Raw genomic sequence first — 21,024 nt, 5'->3', positions numbered from 1 at the left:
TCACTTCCAATTTGGTGTTTTTTTAGCCACAATGTTTGACACGGGCCATAGAGTAGTACGAAGTAATCCCACTTAATATTTGAATTTGCGTGGAGCCGATAATTTAGTCAACAAATTAAGCTCCGCATCCATCGGCCATGACAGTGCTCCACTGTACAAAGTACATCACCATATGCAACTCATTCCGTGGCCCAGGAAAATTAGCGTACGGAAATTTTTAATTCATTCCTGCAAAGTGCCGTTGTTGATCAGGGATAAGGGGTAGTAGTAGCCTTAGGACTAACTAGATTGCACATTAACCGGCCCATTGAGAAAGGTGATAATTAGTTAGGCCTCGAGGCCCATTAGGCACAACTTATTTCAAGCCCTCTTCTCCTCTTCTGATTCTTTTTTTTCTAACTAGGAATCACTCAAACTGTCCATCATGGCCGTGGACAGCGAAAAGGACCAGAGTCAATCCCCAGTCACTACACACTTGACGCCGGAATCCCTTTCTGGCGCTGAGGAGCCCATAGAGCCTCCTGTTGTGACGTTGAAGACATGGATTGTGTCTATGGTAAAGGCTTGCTCTTGATTCTAGTTTTTAATGGCTTTGCTAAGAATTGATTCCTTGCGTAGGTATTATCCTGTGGTTATGGTCTCTCTTTTTGGCCTGTACCCGTCGTATCCTCTATTGGAACCAATATTTCGGCAGATATGGGAAACGCAGACGGCTATGTTTGGTTTGTTCCAGTATGTGCTCCTTCCGTATGCCTTGAGTTTTGCGGCTGACAATTCTAGGCATGGACAATTTCGATTACCTGTGCTTTTCTCTTATTGTATGCATTTATATGGATTCATATTGATAGAAAGGGAGTGGCTGACTTGTTTCCAGTGGTCCAAACACTGATCTTCTTGGGAGACGTTGGTTCCTTGTGCTAGGTAACTTGGTATGTAATGACACATTACGAGTGAGATAGCAGTTCTGACTTATCTTGTCAGATTTGCTTCGTGGGTCACATTATCGTTGCTTCATCAACATCCACCAGTCAGGTGATTGCAGGCTTAGCAGTTTCGGGCTTCGGGGGAGCTAATTGTCAGGTAAAGCCAAATTTTCTCCAAGAGCTTGGGTACGATACATACTGAAAAAAAAAAAATTTAGATGGCTGCATTCGCTCTCCCTGAGCTTCTTCCTAACAAATGGCGACATATCGGCGTTGTTATTGCAGACTCAACTGTCTATATTGCGGTCATTGTCGCTCCAGTTACAGCCCGTTTCGGATACCAAATGCAGAATTGGCAATGGAACTTCTGGGGAGTGGCTATCTTTCAGGGACTTTCTTGCATTGCTCTTTTCTTTCTCTACCACCCACCAAAGCACCCGTAAGTGAGACTCTAAGGATTTTATAACGGATTACTTATCAATCAAACAGCCTCGGTATCTCGTACTCGGAAGCGTTCAAATCCATGGACTACATTGGTAGGGTCTCCGAATTGAAGAACGATTAAGATCAGTACTAATAGTTATTCAGGAGGATTTCTCTTCGTTGGTGGCGCTGTTCCATTTCTCATGGGAATTGTGTGGGCTGGCGTGTATCCCTCTCATGATGCTCACGTCGTGGCACCCCTGGTGGTTGGTGCATTTGTCATGATCTGTTTCGCTCTATGGGAAACCTTCGGAAACCTCAAATACCCCCTGACTCCGACGGCCATTTTTACCAGCTCTTGGGGACGAGACTTCACAGCTCCAGCGATTGCTGTGGGAGTTGTGAATATGTTTTACTATTCCTCTAGCATCTTGTGGCCTCAAATGATCACTGTCTTTTACACCAATAATGGTGCCGATTGGAAATATGCTGTTGTGCTATCTTTGCCTCAAGGTTTTGCCATCCTGTTCGGTGCTATTCTTCTCACGGTCTTTGGTAGTCGCATCCGTCACTGGCATTGGCAATTGACTGGTTCGGTTTTTGTGATGGTCCTTTTCGGATCCCTTCTCGGACTTGTCACTCCCAACAACATGGGAACTATGATTGCATTTATCTTTCTTTCTCAAGCCGGCTTTGGTTGGGGGTTATATTTAAGTATTGCTCTGACTCAAATGGGTGTTGATCAGCAAAACCTTGGCAAGAGTGGAGGTATCTCAGGTTGTATCCGATTTGCGGCTGGTGCAGGTATGGTTTTTTTTCCGAATACTTACCACAAGGTGAACTACTAACATCTCTTCAGTCGCCACTTCAATCTACCAGACTATCTACAATAACAGTCTCACCAAGTACATGACAGAGTACATTCCTCCGGCAGTCACTGCTGCGGGTCTGCCCGAGTCTAAGATTGAAGGTATCATGACAGCAGTTACCAGCGGTGCCTCCGCTCTGAAATCCTACAGCCCTGCAGTTGCTGCAGCTGCAGAGGCTGCACTGAATGATGCTTATTGCAAAACTATCTTGTAAGTTTATCTGAGTCAACTATAATCTTGATTATAATGCTGATAATTGAATATCAGTGTCGTGGCTATGGTATCAATGGCCTTTGGCATAGTTGGACTGATAGCTTGCCTATGCTGCAAGGATGTTGACTCGAAAATGACGAACAAGGTAACACTCACTTTAGCAATGATAATTTTGTTGAGTCGACTAGTTTGGATGCTAAGAGTTCACAGATTGAAGTTTATCTTGAGAATACTAAACTCGCGGAACGAAACACTTTCCACTAGGTTGGATAGCTGCGCATCTCAACGCAAACATTCGTTGTTATATATGCTCGCATCTTCCCACATCATTCTCAAACTAGCTCGAAACAAGCATATACCAGACTCGACTGGTGTAAGGCAACAAAAGGGTCGACCACTATGCTTTATACTTAGAGAGCTTAGCTTATTTATTCGAGCTAATAAACAAATGAATCTTTTATAGCATACAGAATAATTTAATAAACTAATTAAAAAATGATTGAGAAGTTGAACTCTGTAGGTCCTGGTGCCCTGTCTGGATGGAGGAAAATGTCGATCAACTGCGTTGAAAGGACAGGGTTCGCACATTGCACTATATACACTGGAAAAGGGTATGATTCGCCCTATATTCTTAGTATATACGGTGTGCAAAGTGGTGTGAAGTGTGTTCGATTCATCCAGCTACTCGAATTCCTAATATAGTCGTTCCCCCGTGGGCAGGGGAGTCAGTTTAATAACCTCCTTGTGTTTTGTGCAATGCCATAATTGCCATTGACTATACTCTTTTTTTGATCAGCTGACGAAATTGTAAGTTTCTGTACCAAAGATTGAATATCGGTTACCTCACGTCAAATTTACCCAATACTTTACTTCAACTACTTCAACACCAATGATTTTTTTTCAAGAACTCATCTGCATCTTAAAGACTTAAACTTCCAATTTTGAATTTATTGCTCCGATTTGCTCGTGACTCAAGCATCACAATGTTGTGGTCAATGAGGGATTTTCCAGTGCCTCCAGTGCCTTACGTCAAGGGCTGGAAATTTACCGTCCAGTCACATATTCCCCCTCCCCTCCCCCAATACCAGTGTCCAACATGTGGTCTCTCAATAATCAGAAAGAGCGGACTGAACCGAACAACATTGGCGTAGTCCAAATTTGAAACATCCTCCACGCGAGGGAAAGAAGGGGCTATACAAAATTGACCTAGAAGTTGTCGACACTATACGAACTTGGGATGGAAATTCTGCGCAAGTCTTTCTTGTGACTCTAGCAGACACGACAGGCACAAATCCTCCTCTGTTTTTTGAAACCCGGTATGCGGTTGGTTGCTAAGGTGTTCGATCCTCTCTACATCGATGATGACGGTGGATGTTTCCATCCCTTTCGGATAGCGGATCATGGGTATACCCAAGAGTCTACCATGTATGAAAATCTGTCAGAGTACCAAAGAAAGCAAATTCCTCGATTTTATGGATCCTTCTCTCTTGATCTTCCATTTCGCGGTGAAACACGTACTGTTCGCCTTATCTTGATCGAATATATACCTGGCATATCCATGGATCAAGCCAATCCAGAAGATTTTTCACAAGAAACTCGAAAGCAGATTATGAAATTGGTTATCAACCTGAAAAGTGAGATTTACGGTCTCAAGAATATTCTACTGTATGACCTCCACCCAAGAAATATCATGATACAGGAGGGACCCGATGTTGTTCTCATAGATTTTGCAGATGCTATGACGAACCGCGGCACGGGCTTTTACCCCTGGCAGCAGACGACTTCTTCTATGGCTCCATATATGGGTGAATATGTTCTTCCGCAGCTGAGATGGAAGAATTTGGACGAACCATTTAGATCTCGGCGGAGTTTCTGAAAAGGAGCCCCAAGAGGATCGAGTCAACTGCAATTATATGTTTGGCGAAGACGAGGTTTTCGCAGATGAAGATGGACCTAATGAGAGATCTAATGAGAGATCCAATGAGGGTAAAGAGTATCCAATTAGTTGGATCGACTGGGATTGGGGTTTATGGCTAGATACGGAATGGTCTCACATGAATTCAATGATCACTTCAGATATGAGGAAAAAATACCCATATTTTGAAGAAATCATGAAAATGCCGAGGTCTGAGGTCTCTTGACTGATACCATAGATTGATAATGCAATTATGGCTCTGAGGGTTTGGCACCTAGATCACAGGTAGTTTAGATAGCGAGATTGAAAGAATATCCAATCAAACACCGAACATCAGTAACATTGGGAATCTACCTACCTGGATAGTATGTAGGTAACATAGTAGCTGGTCAGTCAGATCATATTTTTCTTCATTTGATATTGAGGTCGCTACCTACCTAGAGCTCGGCCCGAATAATATTCGCACTTATTTCAGGTTATTCGTATTCGCAGTTGCTACCACTAGCTATTACTCGTATTCGCACTTGCAGTTGATGCGATTATTCGCGAATATTCGCATATTCGTGCCGAGCTCTATACCTACCTACCTAGATACCTGTATGCACCCGATTTCCTTCCACCAATTGTGCTTTCCTACCAAAAGATCGAACGCCTCGCCCTGGTAGACTATCAAATGGAAGTAGTCTGATCTATTTGCATGATCTTATTCCAAGGTTTCGGTTAGTATTTAAGCCAGATTACGTACTAGCCGTGTCACATGCACACCCGACTCGTTACAACATGGCTACTCAGTGTGAGCAGCTAGTTCTCTACAACTTCAACAAATCAAATGTAGTATCCACAGGAGACTACACATCTATATATCGGGCTCGACCCGTTATATTATCCCCATCCTCTTCTCCCACGCTTTGTACGACGTCTCGGCGTCGTTGATTCCTGTCGTCCTGAGCTATCCCAGATCTGGAGGGCCTCAGTATCTGTGAAGGCGTCCTCTGGTTCCCATGTAGGTCGTTGATAACCTGTCTATTTCACTAGCAATTTCCTTTTTCCTCGTACAAGTTTCTCTTTTAGTATTCCTTCCATCTCGTATTCCTCGTCCTGTCTATCGTTTCCTAACAATATCGGTGGTGGTTGAGTGTCGTCTTGCTGCTGACTAGGCAGTGGGTCGTTTGCAGCTAACCGTAGGAGCTGACTATGGAACATATTATGAACTCCTGGTGGCGTATCTAACAGGTACGAGTGGGATCTGACTACCTTTTTTACTGTGAACTTGGCATGCTTGGCGTCGAGCTTCTTTGTCGGTCTGTCTGTGTGTATATTCTTAAGGTTTAACCAGACCTTATCTCCTACACGGAAGTTCTGGGACTGCTGGCGATTCCGGTTTGTTGTTTCCTCCATCCTCTGCTGGGCTACCACCATTGATGCTTAGGCCCTTTCTCTAGCTTGTTTAAGCTGTCGTATGATTGTATCGGCTTAGGCTATCGGGGAATGGTGTTTTATCTTTTCGGTGGTGTCGTGATATAGATCCAGAGGTCGTACGTGGTATCTATGTTGTAGGAAGAAGGGGCTTATGCCTGTGGCGGCCGTGTCTCTCCTGTTAATAGTAATTTCAGCTGATGGTTGTGAAGGGCTAAAGCTAATCTTGAATTCAGAACTAGCTAGGCACATGCTATTTACAAAATCCTTGAAGAACGTGAACAATTCGGTGTGGAATCGTGAGGTATGCGGTTGGTGGGTCACGTGGTACAACCACGTGATAGTTCGCCAGGATTCAACCTGTTACAAATGAAGGAAGAAACATTTTACAAATTCCTGGTAAATTATCGAAAATTGAAGCTAGGTGGCGGGGTGGTAGGGTTGAAGCACCGTAAGTCAAATCTTGCATATTACCACATAAGATGGCTATTTACCACTACCCGACGACCTTTTTTTTTTAGCTCCCCGACAAACTTATTATGATGTATCATATTACCCACAAAAAATGAAATACAGAGTTTTTATTGGCCGATAAGACGAAAAGTTCGTCGGGTGGTAGGGTGGCGGGGTCGACCCTGCCACCCCGCCGCCTGTATACTCTCTTTATCGGTACGTACCAAGAGTATTAGCTACATATGACACTGCATCATTTCATACTTTTGCTCAAAATGAGTACCGCAATGTAGTATGCTGAGCCTATTATCTAAGCCTGAGTGCTCTTCGAGTCGTGATTGAAAATTGAAGACTTAGAATTTGCTGAAATAGAAGAATCAAATTAGATATGATGTATGTGTTAAGGACTTGTACAATCGACCAATCAAAATGCTAAGATTTCAATCTGATATATCAAAATGAAGTCGTCCAAAGATAGAAGACGTAGTAATGAGTAAGATTGAGTGTTTCGTTTTGTTTCTAGTAAATGGTCGAAGACAAAAGGTCAGGCTAAAGCTGCAAGTCATTCCCGCTAATGACTCGCTCCCCACCATCTCATTATGATATATCACAAGAATCAAATCCATTTGATTGGCCAATATTAGTAGTCCATCTGTGGCCACGTGGATTCACATGGCCTTGACTGATAGGTCGAAAACTCGTACTAACTGGTGATCTCAACATTCTCCTTCTCCCTCTGACAAGCTTCCTGACATGGACCACATGACCTAAGCGTTGTTTCTTCATATTTCAACTTGGATATTAAAAAGAAGCGCCAGTGCTATCGCTGCTACGATGGAAACCGATATTGTCGCTTCACACTTAGCTCCAATTGCTCCAGCGCCAGTTAGAACAACTTCTGTCGAACCTGATAGTCCCGATCCCACTTTGACAATGATGCGCTTCAATTGCCAAGTTTGCGTACGCAAAAAGATCAAATGCGATAAGACGACACCAGTATGTTCGAGCTGCAGCAAAGCAAAGCTCCAGTGTATCTACCGCACTCCCCTGCCGCGAAAGAGACGGAGACTGCGAAGCCAGTTGGAAAACGGGGAAGACGTACATGAGCGATTAGCACGGTATGAGCGCATATTGCTCGACAACAATCTTCTCCATTCATCGTCTACGTCAATTCCATATGGCCAGAGAACGGAGGCATCAGTGGCCAGCACGCTGAGCTCAACACCAATGCCGAGCTCTCAAACCGCTACGTCAGGTAAACTTCTATCCGCCGACGGCCAGTCCCGCTACATTGACAGTGTTCTGCTTGATATGTGCGAAGCTGCTGAAGCATACAATTCCGACCAGGATGATAATTATCAGAAGGAAGCCAGAGGTAATAAGAGTACAACGGATCACCTGGGCGTTCCCGTAGCGTGCCCTTTATCTGGGGCCATACTTGGGAGCACAAAAACTATTACCGAACAACATCCTAATCATGGCACGGCGATCAAGCTCTGGAATATATACGTGCAAAACGTGGAGCCTCTATGCAAGATTCTTCATGTTCCCACGGTCGCAAAAATGGTTAACACCGTTTCAAAACAACCATCTAAGGCCTCGAAGAGCGACGAATGTCTTATTTTCGTCATTTACTACTTCGCTGTGTTCTCTTTGTCAGATGCTGACTGTTTACGAGAATTTGATCAACCGAAGAATGATATGATATCGAAATATCGGACCTTGGTTTACCAGGCACTTATCAATGCATCGTGGCTGAGCACGACATCAATACCTGTACTGCAGGCTTACACTCTATTTCTCATTGTTATGCGCAATCAAATTGATTCCGACACCTTTTGGATCTTGACAGGGATTGCTATTCGCCTCGCACAGCGTATGGGGCTTCACCGTGATGGTGAAAAACTCGGATTGCCACCTTTTGAGGTTCAGATGAGACGGAGAATCTTTTGGCAACTACTCCCTCTAGATAGCTATGCTGGCCAGGTTTCCGGTACTGGTATTGTGATGTCGTCAACTAGCTGGGATACTAAACACCCATTAAACATTAATGATGATCAGATTTTCCCTGGTATGATAGAGCCGCCTATCGAACAGAGAAGCGAGACAGAAATGATTTTTTGCTTATCTCGGATAGAATTTTCAGATTTTTATACCAGAACTGGCGTCAAATCGAGAGGAATTGGCGAAGCAATTCAATTTAGGGATGCAGAGCATATTGAGAGACTTATCAATGAGGTCGAAGATCTCATCGAGACTAATTTTCTTCGATACTGCGATATTTTAAATCCCTTACACTTTTACACCATTGGAATTACCCGATCTGCGACTGCTGCTGTTCGACTTCGGGCTCGAATGCCGCTGTTGATGACCCAGGCCACTACAAACGTGCAAAAGAGGGAAATTTGTGCACTTGCAGCAAAAATTCTCGATACTATTAACGCCATATATAGTAACTCCAACATGCGGAAGTATCGATGGCAATTACAGGCTTTCTGGATATGGGATGCCCTTCTCTGTATTCTACGCAGCATCGCGGATGTCACATTCTACTCGACCTCGGAGCTGAATGTTTCTTGGAAGAATGTGGCAGATGTTTACGCAAATCACGAAGAACTGTTTGAGGGTAGAACAGCCCTATATGTCACAATCGTCAAGTTAACTCTCAAGGCTTGGTGTGTCAATCCCCCAAGCCAATCGTCCCCAGAGCCGACTTTCATAACCTCCCTATATGCGCTACAGGAACCAAAAGTCAGGAGAGAGCAGGAGAGAGATGAAATATTGGGGATCACCAGTCTTTTAGACAGCCCATGTGATTTTGATGAGGTTTTTAACAACATTGATGGGATCAATATGAATTTTAATGGCGGATTTGACCCTTCAAATTGGATATTTTGGGATGAGTCCTGTTGATGAATGAGGATAGATTGATGGCTTTCAGTCCGGGTTTTGAAGCGGCCGTCAGCATCGGCTTTTAGGGATTTTAAGCGGGCCAAGGATCTGTATAGGACTACTCAGTCTTATATAACTGCTTAGATAGGTGGCCATCGAACAGGCTCGTGTTATCCGGAATCCGACAAGCAACCTCGCTATGCCATCACTCACGTCGGTAACTCGCATAAATGCGGCAAGTCCCTGCCCTGTCCTCATCATAGGAGCAGGCCTATCGGGTCTGGCTGCTGGACGGCTTTTGACGAATAATGGCATTGCCAACATTGTATTCGAAGCTTCTTCCCCGCAACGTGATCAAGGTTTTGCCATTTCCCTACACGATTGGAGCTATTCTCTGTTACTAGAAGCCCTTGGGGGACTGTCCCTCCAAGGCATGACGAAAGCCGTTGCACCAGACCGTTTCAACGGCGGCAGTGGTTGGGTTGATCTGGCAATGCGCGATAACACGACAGGAGAAGTGCTAATTGCGCCGGAACCTAGCGCTCGTTCGAAAGTTGTGCGGGCTAATCGCAATGCCTTGCGGACATGGATAGCTGATTGTGGCGATGAAGAACTAGATGTGAGATACCATCATAAGCTCAAGGCCATCTCGGGATCAGTCGGAAACATAAGGGCCATCTTTGAGAATGGGGCCGAGTATCAGGGCTCGCTGGTGATCTCCGCTGATGGTGTGCACTCGACAGGTATGTGGGGCGAAAATCTCATGTATAATCCACGCCTTATTACTTATCTTTGCATGCAGTACGATCGCAGCTTCTTCCCCACATTGTTCCCGAAGTCCTTCCCGTCGTAGTATACCACGGCGAATTTGAAGTCTCGCGAGACGAGTTCGATAGCTTTATAAAACCTTTTATTGGCGATGCAAATATTCTGGCCGGGGTTGGTGATGGCTTCAACACACCCATCACCATTTGCCATATGAGCAAATCTCAGGTCCATTTAGACTGGTCATACTCTCGCCCTGCTCGTAGTGACGACGATCCATTGTTTTGCCCGACTTCCAAGGTGATGGACCAGACACGTGAGCTTCCACAGGCGCTCTTTGATGAACTGGCATCGATGAAGCTCGCTGAGCCATGGGTGCGATATATTAATCCCGAAACCATCAAACAGCATTCTGTGTTTCACTGGGTTAGTCGTTGCGTGAATATGACTACTAAGGACATGCTTTGCGGTGCGCAGCAAGGGATTGTTTTCATTGGAGACGCATGGCACGCGATGCCTATCTTTGCTGGGGAAGGTGGAAACCATGCGTTATTAGACAGTGTCGAACTTGTGGCGGCCATAAAAAGCAGTTCGGACCTGGATAGTGCTATTTTGGCTTACTATGATGGTGCTGGAAGAAGATGTCAGGATGCAGTTCGAAGGTCGAAGTCTCGGTTCTACGTGCTGCATCGACCGATGACCGAATGGCAAGATGTTGCAGCAAAGCGGCGTCTTAAAGCGACTGCTTGATTGCCACACAAAAGTTCTACTCCTACTTCTACGAGTCATTGAGATATAGTCACCAAGTCTCTGGGTTCATCTCGAGCTTTATTCCCTAGGTACATGCCTAGAGAATAAAGTTAATCATCCCAAACTTTTCTGCAGTAAAGGTATTTAGCGACACTTTAGGCATAGAGATGTTCTATATCTAACTAGGATATTTTTTCTTGAAATCAGTATTCCTACACACACACAATTTATTAACGCCCGGCGGCTAAGCCGAAAGGGCAACTATCTCTGATCTATTATACATGTCATAATATAAATATATAGTACTGTGTCTCCTCAGAGCCCATACATAAAGCCTTGCAATAAATGTCATCTCAGGTGTCCGTATCGCAGCGGATTCTCGTGGGTTAGTAATTTGGTTAGTAGGCTGGCTTGAAGGCGCTTCTCCAAGTGTTCAACATCCTATCTTCGGCAGTTGAAGCGCGTCTACCATCTGAAAAACGAGGTGGTTGGTGGATTAGATCGGTAAAAAGGGAGGGGAATTTAAGTTCGTCGGCATGGTTAGGTGGCCTCGAGTCGGCCCATGGCCATGGCGAATCGTATTGAGGCCCGGACCGCCTTAAGTTCGGCGTCCACTTCTGATCATCGGAAGGCGACTTTCCTCCTGGGGAGAAGGATATATTTCCTCGGTGGGTGTTGGTACATTGTAGTAGTTCCGTTCGGTGCGCTGTCTATTTTTGACATCGAAATAGGAAATGTTCCACGGTCTCTCTCGCTTGTCCACACGCACACTGGTCCGTGTCTGCTACGTTGATTCCATAGAGATAACCATTGAGTCTTGCCATGCCGGTTCGGAGTTGAGCCGGCACGCTCGCTTCTTTCCACGATAATCGATCATATAGCTGTTGGGTGTGTTTGCCTGGGAGTGCTGCATCAACTCGTTTTGCGTGTCTCCCCACGTTTACTGGTAGGTCATTGCTGGGGACTGCTTGGGACCGTGCAATATTCAGTGTGGTTGACTTCATTCTCGGGACGCGTTCTTGCAGGAGAGCATCTTCTTGTGTCGCGACTCTGGCCTGTTCTTTAGCCAGGCCCAGTAGTTTGTTGTCTTCGCTCTTCGAGATCCATCGGATGTTGATCTGGTTTCCATTTCTCCGTAGCTTTCTCATCAACTTATACCATTTTCAATACATATGCCATCGCTGCTAGCTCCGTAGAGAACGGGTTTTGCTCTGCTCTTATACCCAATGTGACGGAGAGTGTCTTCAATTTCACTTTTCGATACCGAGGTGGCTGCTTCTCGATCGCCACCCCGAATCCGACCAGCCCGTTTCGTGCTGAGCTACTGGTTGCGACCTGCATTAACCCTCCTGGTATAATCGGTGACTGCGAAGTTGCTTTAACGCCAACCTGTACGCGTGCTTCCTATGGTGCTAATGTGAACGGATTGATGGTTTCTAGTGTTTCTATATCAATGTTCTTTAGCGCGTCTGCGACTCGATATAGCGGCGAACGGTGGAATCTTCTGAAGTTCTTGATCCGTGCTGTATTCCTGCGGAGAGGGTTGGTTTCTGGTAGGGTATGTATGTCCATCCACATCTTCACGGCTCGTCTCTAGAAACGTTGTTGAACAGTGGCAAGGTGGGCCTCTGCCTCTGCTACACTGGTCGCAACTGTGAGGAATGTTCCTATAATCGCTTGCGCTCCTACCCTTTGGACGCGGTTTATCGGCCCTATGGCCTTATCCTTGCAAGCGTGTATCTAGATATTAGACGCGTAGTCCACGACCGGCGCCACCGTTGATGTAAATAGCTGCCGCGCTGTCGCTGGCGATAGACCCCGAAGTCGTCGAAGCTCCATCGCGGCCTCTAGGCCCTTAGATGCTGCCCTCGCAATATGTTCCTTGTACTTGAGTTTCGTGTCTATAAGGACGCCCAAGATCTTGACATATTCCTTGGGCTCAACGGTTTATCCCTTGATCGTGAATGGCCCTTGGTCTAATTTATGAGCCTTAGGAGTAAAGTGTATGATGGCTGTTTTGTCTGCTTCGAAAGTCGCTCCGCTCCTTTTCTCCTAGTCGAGTGCTTCATTGATAATTGCTTTAATGCCTTCCCGGTTGCTCTAGGCGGTGGGCCCGGTCACCCATGCGGTAAAATCATCCACGAACGCCATTGCTCCGCCCTAGCTATCGATCTGAGGTTGTATAAGGTCTGTATTAAAGAAGAGAAACAAGATCGGGGATAGGGGCGAGCCCTAAGGTAGGCCAGCTTGTGGAAGGCTGTGGACCTCCGACACTTGCCTATTGATTTGAATGGTCGCCGTTCATTCTAAGCAGAACGCTTCGACCCACCGAAGCAGGTCAACTGGTATGCCTCGTGCTTTCATTCTCTAGAGCAGTCGTTCTTTGCACACCCCGTTGTAGGCGCCTTTGATATCGAAGCTGATCAAACTCAACACCCGTCGGCCTCACCAAGCTATGTAAATCTGCTATTGTAAGAGGATAAGCGCCTACTCCGCGGACCGTTGTTTTCGGGCTCCGAAATAGCTGGTCGGGAGTAAGCCGTGTGTCTCTATAGCGTGCGAGATCCTTTCTGCAACCACGGATTCCAGTATCTTGCCCAGCGTCGCGAGGAGCGAAATTGACCTCCATGTCTTCGCAATAGTATAGTTTTCCTTATTCGGCTTTTTGAGCGGTATAATCTCTGTATGTCTTCACTGTCTCGGCAACATGCCTTCTTCCAGTGACGCCTGGAACAAGTCAAGAACCCTGTGCTTGACTGTGGGCCAAGTCATCTTCCATACTATCGCTAGTAGACCGTCTTCACCCGGCGCCTTCCATGATTTCGCTGCGAAGAGCTATCGTTCTATCTCTTCTAGGCTGATAGCAGGTATCACCACCGCCTCTCTTTATGGTCTGGTACCCTCCTTATCAATAAAGTCAGGAAGAGGGGGAAAGAATTTGGACAGCAGCTCTTCTGCTTACTCTTGATGATCCGTGGTGGTAGTCCCGTCTGCTCTAACGAGCTATAGTAGCTTCCCGAATGCTGCGTCCTCTCCCGACTTCAGGTATTTAGCGGCTTTCCAGATATTGTCGTTGTCTGCGAGAAACTCATTCCAGTACTTCTTCTTTTGCTTGCGGATGGCATTGTGGTATTGTTTCGCCGCACTTTAGGCTGTCTCTTCCAGGTGCGGTACTTTTCGTCCCGCTCGGCGCTCCGAACGAGCATGGTTTCGCCAGTATATATATATATATCTAGCGTAGCTATGTTAAGTCGGCTGTCCACCATCGTTTCGCGTGTGGTGACGGTTTTGCCTTTAGAGTTAAAGCATGCACCGCCTCGCTGACCGCTGTCATAAGTCGGTCAGTCTTCTACTGCACCGTGCCTCCTGACGGAGTAGCGGTTAGAGCACTCGCGATTCTGGTATTGATCTCTTTCCATGGTGCGTTCTTTAATAGAGGTCGTTCCTGGTGCTTTGGGGCTGACCACGGCGCATCGAACTCAGTCTTAATAGCATAGTGATCCGAGCCGTGCTCTGTCCTATGTATCGCAAACTTGATCATTGAATCTATCAGATTATCAGAGGCCAGGACGAGGTCGATGGTCGACTCGCAGTCTCCACTCTGTCCACTACCATGCTATATCTTTATACCTCGTTTAAGTAAGCTGCTAAGAGCAAACTCGTTCATGAGGTCAATGATTGGATCTGCTTCGCCCTGTCTTCCCAGGGACACCTCGTCTCCTCCCCAGAGTTAATCATAGCGGTTAAAGTCTCCCACAATCATGACCTCCACCACCGCGCCTGTGTCTCGCCGCACCTTTGCAATTACCTTTCTCAGATGATCGCACGCGTCATTCAATGCTGAGGCATCTCCCCCTCGACGTAAACTGATGCTATAAAAATCAGTTGCTCGGGGAGCCGGATGACCGCCGCTGTCAGATCCGGCGATTCTATAGCCACTTGCTCCGCTTCTATCTCTTTATTGACCCAAAGCATGCTTCGGATCGCCCATCTGCCTTCCCTCCAGGTAGAAGGAACCATCTTCGTCCACTTGTGATGTCCCATCGGGGTCGTCAAGAGCCTGCCGTGAATTCTCCTCGCTTGGGGTTCTTGGATCGCTAACACCGCTGCGTCTCGAGTTTGTTCGTCATTCATCAAGCTGTCATGCACAGTGCCTTGTTTTCTCACGTTCAGTTGAATGATACGGAATGGCTTACTCATGACGTGACGGGTAGAGCTTCCGGCAGTTCTTACTATATGATTCATGCGGGCCTCCACACGGAACACACTTTAGAACCGTTTCGTTACAGTCACTGTGAAGATGGCCTACTACACTACATATGAACATGAGATTGGGATGTTACATATATAATTTTGAAAATTTCCAACTTTCCTTGGAAGGTTATTAGTTGGTATCTTCTTATATCAAAAAATAGAGCCATTTGCATGACCTGGTCATTCTTTCTGCTTAATAGCCTTGTTCCCCTAATATATTATTTCGACCATGTGGTCTTCCTCTACCATTCAATAATATTCACTAGCTGGGCGCTACCACATCAGAACACAGCCCAAACCATCGCCTCTGATTAGACCGACCTGCCTTAAATCCAACCTTTCGATCTTCAGCAAGTTTCCAAAGGACCTGCGACAAAAAGGGAATAATGGCATTATCAGCAAGATCGGCTGGCACATCGCCGTAGATGGATCTCACAATTTCGGGCAATGTCATACCAGGCGCTTTCGACGATAAAGCTGAGGTAACCTGCTGGATGCGTAATTCGTTATGCCTGGTGTATTCCTGCATCTTTGCCGGCAGATCTTTAATCTTGGCGCCATGCGCGGGGTAGCCGACTACACAATCCAGCGCCTGCATGCGTGCAAGGCTCTTCATATATTCTGCGAGGTCCTGCACCACTGAGAAGCCGTGACCTAGCATGTTGTCGCCCGTGAAGATGGCGTTTTCTTCCTCAAGCAGGAAACACATATGGTCTATAGCGTGACCGGGCGTGAATATTGCACGAATGGTAGCTCCTTCGACCTGAAATACCTGTCCGTCTACGATAGGGTTTTGCCCACGATCGGGCAGGTTCTTATAAACTTTTGATCTCAGACTTTGATCTTGTAGGATAAGATCTTGAACTCCACCTGTGTGATCTCCATGCCAGTGCGTAAGCAATATGAAGGCAAGACTGAGGGCACGCTCTTTGAGGACCTTCATAATTTGATCAATCCAAAATGGCAAACCCTAGATGCAGGAATTTCAAAAAGAATCAGATACTGGTCTCGCAATGTGATATCAAAGGAGAAAGATAGTACCTCCCCAGTGTCAATCAGAATCCGCGACGTGCCTGTTCCGACGAGATAGGTATTGGTGCCTTGCAACTGCATCAATCCTGGGTTGCCCGCGAGAACTCGGGTCACGCGATCGCTAACATTTTCCACAGTAGAAAGAGCAGGCAGTTGAGCCTCTTGACCAGCGAGGTATTCATGCCAAAGGGACTCATCAAAAGGGATTTTCGTCGTCATTGAGAGGATGGCCTTCGATCTACAGAATCAGTCGTCTTTTCGTGATCATAAATATTTGACATTATCCATGACTGTAGCCAGGACGTTGCCTCCATCTACTCGGCATTTAAGCCGGATTTTAGGCTGCCCTTAGGAGCATTAAAGTCCGGAACTGGATCGCAATCTCAGCCATATCTAGTTTGCTCTGTCGAATTGGGATACTATTCTCTTCGGTATCTTACCTCCATCAAGCAATATAAGGCATCTGCCGCTGCTCTTAGCTCAGTCATCATCCATCGCGCAGTAAATTATGACAACAAATCTTTCCACGTCCTCGGAGAGTGAGACCAAAGCAGACCTAGAGGTTGTTTATAAACCCTGGGATCTCCTTATCTACGAGATCTGGGTTCTTGGTATCGTGAGCACATGGGCTTGGGGATGCAGCACCACCACGTATCTCCTGCCACAGTTCAGCGCCAACATCGGCAAGAATCATCTCGACATTGGTAGCGGGACTGGCTACTATCTTTGAAAAGGTGGCATACCTCAAACTACGAAACTGACTCTTATCGACCTGGAAAAACCCGCACTTGATCTCGGCTTAAAACGATGCGGTAGGTTAGATGCGCGCGGAATCCAAGCCGACATCTTGAAGCCGCTCCCCACTACAGAAAAGTTTGATTCCATTTCCATGTACTACCTCTTGCACTGCATTCCAGCAACACTGGAAGAGAAGGCCGGGATTTTCTCCCACATCAAGCGCAACATGACTGCCGATGGGGTTATTCACGGGGCGAACGTTCTGGGAAAGGGCGTGCGCAATGATGGGCCCTTCGCCGCTTATGTACGTCGGGGAGTGCTTAAAGCCGGTATTTTCCACAACATAGATGACAATGCCTACGATTTTGAGCATGCGTTGAGGCAGAACTTTAAAGATGTACAGACTTGGGTGATTGGTTCAGTCTTTATATTTCGGGCTGCGAAGCCCAAGTCAGATGGAAGTACCTAAGTCAAAGCGATAAATTGTAAGACTGTTCTAAACTGCAATGGCTTGTAACGGACTTAGCTCACTACAAAAATTATATTATTAGCACAGGTAGCTAGTTAGGGCTTTATTGTTTTAGAATATTTTGATAAAAAACTATCTAACATTCTAGATAATATGAATCAAATGCATCTTGATAGATATAAATTACTCATGTATCGCTGTATAGTCATATACTAAATAAGATAAAGTGAATGTAAGCGTGAAGAAGTACCATGAGGGAGAAAACAGAAGCAATAATTTTATAAGCAGCTTGAATTTCTTGTTCTAAAGATTGGTATTTGATGAAACGATCTCTATCCTGTAGCCAGTATGTATCATAAATCTCGATATTTCTGAAGGTGGTAAATTGAACTAAGCTTGTTATGACTTTTGTATATTATCGGATTATAACTGTGTTCTAAAACCCGGATTCGGATAAAAGTCTGAATCAACTTGGTACTATTAAATTCATGATTATTTCCTTGTCAGACCTAGGAATAGCCAAAATATATTCTTAGTGCTAACTATAGTCATGCTTCGCCATTCTTTTCGCTCTGCTCCTCTCCCGCTTCATGTACAATTATTGGCAATTGGATCTGGTCAATATCCCCGGTCCCTTCGCCGCCAAATTCACAGACTTCTGGCGCCTCTATAAGGTCTGGCAATGGCAATTCAAGGAGGAACTTCCTGCATTACACAAGGCTTACCAGTCGTCTGTTATCCGCATCGGACCCAGGATGGTCAGTTGTTCGGATCCTCGCGCGGTAGAACTCATATACGGCTTTCATACGGATTTTAAGAAGGTGAGCCCTCCTAGTTGTATTTTTCTGAGAGTTCGAGCGCGGGGTGCTGATTATAAAATCACTAGTCGGATATGGTCAAAGCTATGGCTCCTATCTATAAAGGTAAAAAGCAGCCGACGATGTTTGCAGCGGCAGACAATCGATCGCATGCAAAGATCCGAAGACCCGTTGCTGGGGCATACGCTATGAATAGTATCATGCAATTTGAACCGTTCGTGGATAGTAATATCAGGCTGTTTTACAATCGAATGGACGAGCTTTTCATTCAACCTGAGCTGCCTTGCGACATTCACAACTGGGTGCAGTACTGTAGGTTTCAGTCCTCTCCTTGTGGCCAAATTACCTTGCTTATATCTTAACCACTACAGTCGCCTTCGATACAGTGCTGGAGATGACAATGAGTCGCAACCTCGGCTTCATGAAGGTGGGTGGAGATGTCGATGGTGTCCTTAAGCAATTGCAGAAAGACTTGGATTATCGTGGAATTGCGCTGGCAATGCCTATAATCGACCGCGTCTGGCGACTAAACCCCATCAGCAAGTTTCTCCAGCCCAAGCAATCCGGGCACTTTGCTATGCGATGCAAGCGCATCCTCGAGGAGCGAATCGAGCAGGAGAAGTCCACTCCCCCACATGATCATCGACCCCCAGACTTCGCGCACCGGTTTCTTGAAGCTCAGCGAAAAGACTCCTCAATCTCAGACGGACAGTTAATCGGGTATATGCAAGCAAATCTGATTGCTGGTAGCGACACAACGGCTATCGTGATGCGCACTGCCATCTACTACACTCTCAAAAATCCCTGGATTCATCAGCGGATTTGTGCAGAGCTTGACAGTTATACCGGACCACTGCCCGTCCCATTTCGCATCGCCCGCTTCAATCTACCGTTTTGTGGTGCCGTGGTACGCGAATCGTTGCGCAAGCACTTTGCCTTCATTGGGATGATGGAGCGCGAGACCCCGGCAAGTGGCGTAGAGCTGCCAGATGGAACTCGACTTCCTGGCGGCGTAATAATCGGCATGCATGGTGATCTAATTGGACAGGACAAAGGCATCTTCGGCAGCGATGCTGACGAGTTCAACCCACTACGGTGGCTGGCCTCTGTGGACGAGTCTGACTCTGAGTATCAGGAAAGACTACGAGCGATGAATGCGCACGACTTAGCGTTTGGACATGGCCCGCGCGGTTGTATTGGGAAGCATGTGGCGGAAATGGAGATCTACAAATTTCTGACAACGTTCTTTTCTCTAGTCCAGGTTTGCTAACCTTTTTCATTGTCCGGTAGAGGGTTTGATCTGACTAACGAATGAGCAGCCACGATTAACGTGCCCCGAGAAACCGTGGAAACTACGCCAGTTGTTCGTGTTCAAGCAGTCGGGTATGGAAATGACTCTAAAATGGAGGGAGGGCTAGGGCTGTTGAAGATACGATATTCGCAAGAATCAGCAATATCGGTTATCGTATCGGCAACTCATAAACCTTGGCGATAATTATCGCATATCGTATCGGTACACTTTCAAGTCTGCCGATACGATCTGAAGGTGGATAGGAGAAGGATAACATATATATATAAATATATATCTCTCTCTTCGGGTAAGATTTCAGCCAGGAACGGCTATATGCATGCACACCTCTATGTTAACTACTTATACATATCATCTAACAGCATTAAGATCCTCAATGTCTCTCCCTTCATAGAGAATCGTCGTACTCCAAGCACGTCCCGTCCTGTATTGAATAGTCTCTCAACTGAGACCTTAGAGGCTGGGATTGCTAGGTAATCCCTGGCAGCAGCAGCCATCCGAGGGTATTCCTTCTTATGCACCTTCCACCAATCACACAGCCAGTTTTGATCCTCTATATCACTTACTTCAGCCCGAGCGCCATCAAAATACCAATCAATATCAGAAAACCGAGGGCTATCTTGAGGTTGTAGTCTTTATAACATCCGGCTACCCACTTTTTGCTTCTTATGACTAGGCTCACATAGCTCTATCATACCCAGTGATTCAGTGGTCCCAGGATATTTACGGTGAAGGTCATCACGGAGAGTTTGAAGAATGTTTCTCCCAGCGTTCTCTTCACCTAACTCATTTAGGAGGAGAGCTCCTTTCACACGAGGATCCAAGACCAGTGTAGTGTAGTATAGATTAGAGGCATCCATAAAAGTATAGTACTTGATATATTTCTTGATACTCCCACCAACAGCACTTGTAATGTCCTTAGTAAGATCTGCAAAATCTTCCTTGCGCTCAGCCACATCATGGAGTAAATCGTGGAGCTCGTAGTATATTGGCAAAACGAGACTGATCTGTGGTCTTTTCTCTGAGACAAATAATATAAACTCATTGAATCTCGAGAGAACATTGTGGATATGGGAAAGCTATATCCATTCATCTGATAAGAAGGAAAGGAAGCTAGTCTCATAGTAGATGAACGTCTTAAGCTGTCGCCTTGACTATAGAGAGTATTAGTATTAAGCATATATATAGAACGAAGGACCTTGCCTTTAACGCATCCCCTAACATGCGAAAGGTTGAATTCCACTATGTATCGACATCATACTCGATAAACTTGTTGGATAAGTTCATCCGGTTGCAAGTATCGTTCCATGATTGCCTTCGTTGTGGACTCCGTTGAATCCAGAGAGCTAAGATCCGTAGCTTTATAAGTGGTTCAATAGCCTGAAATTCAAATGACTGGTGTTCTCCTTTATCAAGGTTATTACAGATAGAAGCAGCTTCTTCTGTATTACCGGACTTCAGAGCCAGTAGAATATCCTTCACGATGAGGTTGATGATATAGGCCAAGCATCTTATATAACTATCTAAACCATAGAATAAGGAATTGGTCCTAAACGCTTTTTGCAGGTTATCGTGTAGTTCTGATGCCATTCGCTCATTATTACTAGCATTATCCCCAGTAATTGAAAGCAGCTTACGCTCAAGATCCAGTTCAACAAGTAGAGCTTGAATAGCTATAGCCAAGTTCTCTCTACTATGGGGACCATGGAGCTCTTTGAATTCAAGGACTTTCTCTCGATAGTCAAATTCTTCTATAAGCCAATGGCTAATAACACCCAGAATTGG

The 21,024-nt window shown here is 45.8% G+C and overlaps 12 protein-coding genes across 12 annotated transcripts; 5 read left to right on the top strand and 7 right to left on the bottom strand.

Annotated features, from left to right (window-relative positions):
• Window positions 1-424: 424 nt before the first annotated feature.
• Window positions 425-2,692, top strand: N7495_001748 (uncharacterized protein; the record flags this gene model as incomplete). Its single annotated transcript, XM_057204418.1, has 11 exons — window positions 425-556; window positions 619-732; window positions 781-818; window positions 875-929; window positions 982-1,080; window positions 1,142-1,362; window positions 1,413-1,459; window positions 1,512-2,150; window positions 2,206-2,425; window positions 2,483-2,573; window positions 2,639-2,692. The coding sequence occupies 11 exons, from the start codon at window positions 425-427 to the stop codon at window positions 2,690-2,692; spliced, it is 1,710 nt and encodes a 569-aa protein (XP_057068491.1).
• Window positions 2,693-3,851: 1,159 nt separating this feature from the next.
• N7495_001747 (uncharacterized protein) lies at window positions 3,852-4,304 on the top strand (the record flags this gene model as incomplete). The annotated part of the gene is made up of 1 exon (XM_057204417.1): window positions 3,852-4,304. The coding sequence occupies one exon, from the start codon at window positions 3,852-3,854 to the stop codon at window positions 4,302-4,304; it is 453 nt and encodes a 150-aa protein (XP_057068490.1).
• A 921-nt stretch (window positions 4,305-5,225) lies between these two features.
• N7495_001746 (uncharacterized protein) lies at window positions 5,226-5,762 on the bottom strand (the record flags this gene model as incomplete). Its single annotated transcript, XM_057204416.1, has 2 exons — window positions 5,226-5,366; window positions 5,400-5,762. 2 exons carry the CDS (start codon window positions 5,760-5,762, stop codon window positions 5,226-5,228), a joined length of 504 nt encoding a protein of 167 aa, XP_057068489.1.
• A 1,284-nt stretch (window positions 5,763-7,046) lies between these two features.
• Window positions 7,047-10,619, top strand: N7495_001745 (uncharacterized protein; the record flags this gene model as incomplete). The annotated part of the gene is made up of 3 exons (XM_057204415.1): window positions 7,047-8,963; window positions 9,253-9,847; window positions 9,958-10,619. The coding sequence occupies 3 exons, from the start codon at window positions 7,047-7,049 to the stop codon at window positions 10,617-10,619; spliced, it is 3,174 nt and encodes a 1,057-aa protein (XP_057068488.1).
• Window positions 10,620-11,017: 398 nt separating this feature from the next.
• Window positions 11,018-11,767, bottom strand: N7495_001744 (uncharacterized protein; the record flags this gene model as incomplete). The annotated part of the gene is made up of 2 exons (XM_057204414.1): window positions 11,018-11,325; window positions 11,383-11,767. The coding sequence occupies 2 exons, from the start codon at window positions 11,765-11,767 to the stop codon at window positions 11,018-11,020; spliced, it is 693 nt and encodes a 230-aa protein (XP_057068487.1).
• Window positions 11,768-12,366: 599 nt separating this feature from the next.
• N7495_001743 (uncharacterized protein) lies at window positions 12,367-13,248 on the bottom strand (the record flags this gene model as incomplete). The annotated part of the gene is made up of 2 exons (XM_057204413.1): window positions 12,367-12,473; window positions 13,011-13,248. 2 exons carry the CDS (start codon window positions 13,246-13,248, stop codon window positions 12,367-12,369), a joined length of 345 nt encoding a protein of 114 aa, XP_057068486.1.
• Window positions 13,249-13,968: 720 nt separating this feature from the next.
• Window positions 13,969-14,160, bottom strand: N7495_001742 (uncharacterized protein; the record flags this gene model as incomplete). The annotated part of the gene is made up of 1 exon (XM_057204412.1): window positions 13,969-14,160. The coding sequence occupies one exon, from the start codon at window positions 14,158-14,160 to the stop codon at window positions 13,969-13,971; it is 192 nt and encodes a 63-aa protein (XP_057068485.1).
• A 293-nt stretch (window positions 14,161-14,453) lies between these two features.
• N7495_001741 (uncharacterized protein) lies at window positions 14,454-14,819 on the bottom strand (the record flags this gene model as incomplete). The annotated part of the gene is made up of 1 exon (XM_057204411.1): window positions 14,454-14,819. One exon carries the CDS (start codon window positions 14,817-14,819, stop codon window positions 14,454-14,456), a length of 366 nt encoding a protein of 121 aa, XP_057068484.1.
• A 316-nt stretch (window positions 14,820-15,135) lies between these two features.
• On the bottom strand, window positions 15,136-16,124 carry nscB (metallo-beta-lactamase type thioesterase nscB; the record flags this gene model as incomplete). The annotated part of the gene is made up of 2 exons (XM_057204410.1): window positions 15,136-15,843; window positions 15,915-16,124. 2 exons carry the CDS (start codon window positions 16,122-16,124, stop codon window positions 15,136-15,138), a joined length of 918 nt encoding a protein of 305 aa, XP_057068483.1.
• Window positions 16,125-16,413: 289 nt separating this feature from the next.
• On the top strand, window positions 16,414-16,635 carry N7495_001739 (S-adenosyl-L-methionine dependent methyltransferase; the record flags this gene model as incomplete). The annotated part of the gene is made up of 1 exon (XM_057204409.1): window positions 16,414-16,635. One exon carries the CDS (start codon window positions 16,414-16,416, stop codon window positions 16,633-16,635), a length of 222 nt encoding a protein of 73 aa, XP_057068482.1.
• An 87-nt stretch (window positions 16,636-16,722) lies between these two features.
• Window positions 16,723-17,016, bottom strand: N7495_001738 (uncharacterized protein; the record flags this gene model as incomplete). Its single annotated transcript, XM_057204408.1, has 1 exon — window positions 16,723-17,016. The coding sequence occupies one exon, from the start codon at window positions 17,014-17,016 to the stop codon at window positions 16,723-16,725; it is 294 nt and encodes a 97-aa protein (XP_057068481.1).
• A 686-nt stretch (window positions 17,017-17,702) lies between these two features.
• N7495_001737 (cytochrome P450) lies at window positions 17,703-19,348 on the top strand (the record flags this gene model as incomplete). The annotated part of the gene is made up of 4 exons (XM_057204407.1): window positions 17,703-17,933; window positions 17,999-18,242; window positions 18,302-19,191; window positions 19,250-19,348. 4 exons carry the CDS (start codon window positions 17,703-17,705, stop codon window positions 19,346-19,348), a joined length of 1,464 nt encoding a protein of 487 aa, XP_057068480.1.
• Window positions 19,349-21,024: the final 1,676 nt, after the last annotated feature.

The sequence above is a fragment of the Penicillium taxi genome (genome assembly GCF_028828555.1).
Source record: "Penicillium taxi strain IBT 34144 chromosome Unknown utg000001l_segment0_segment0, whole genome shotgun sequence".
Lineage (NCBI taxonomy): Eukaryota > Fungi > Ascomycota > Eurotiomycetes > Eurotiales > Aspergillaceae > Penicillium > Penicillium taxi.
Note: the sequence above shows the minus strand (reverse complement) of the source record. Positions and strands in the feature narration are given on the sequence as shown.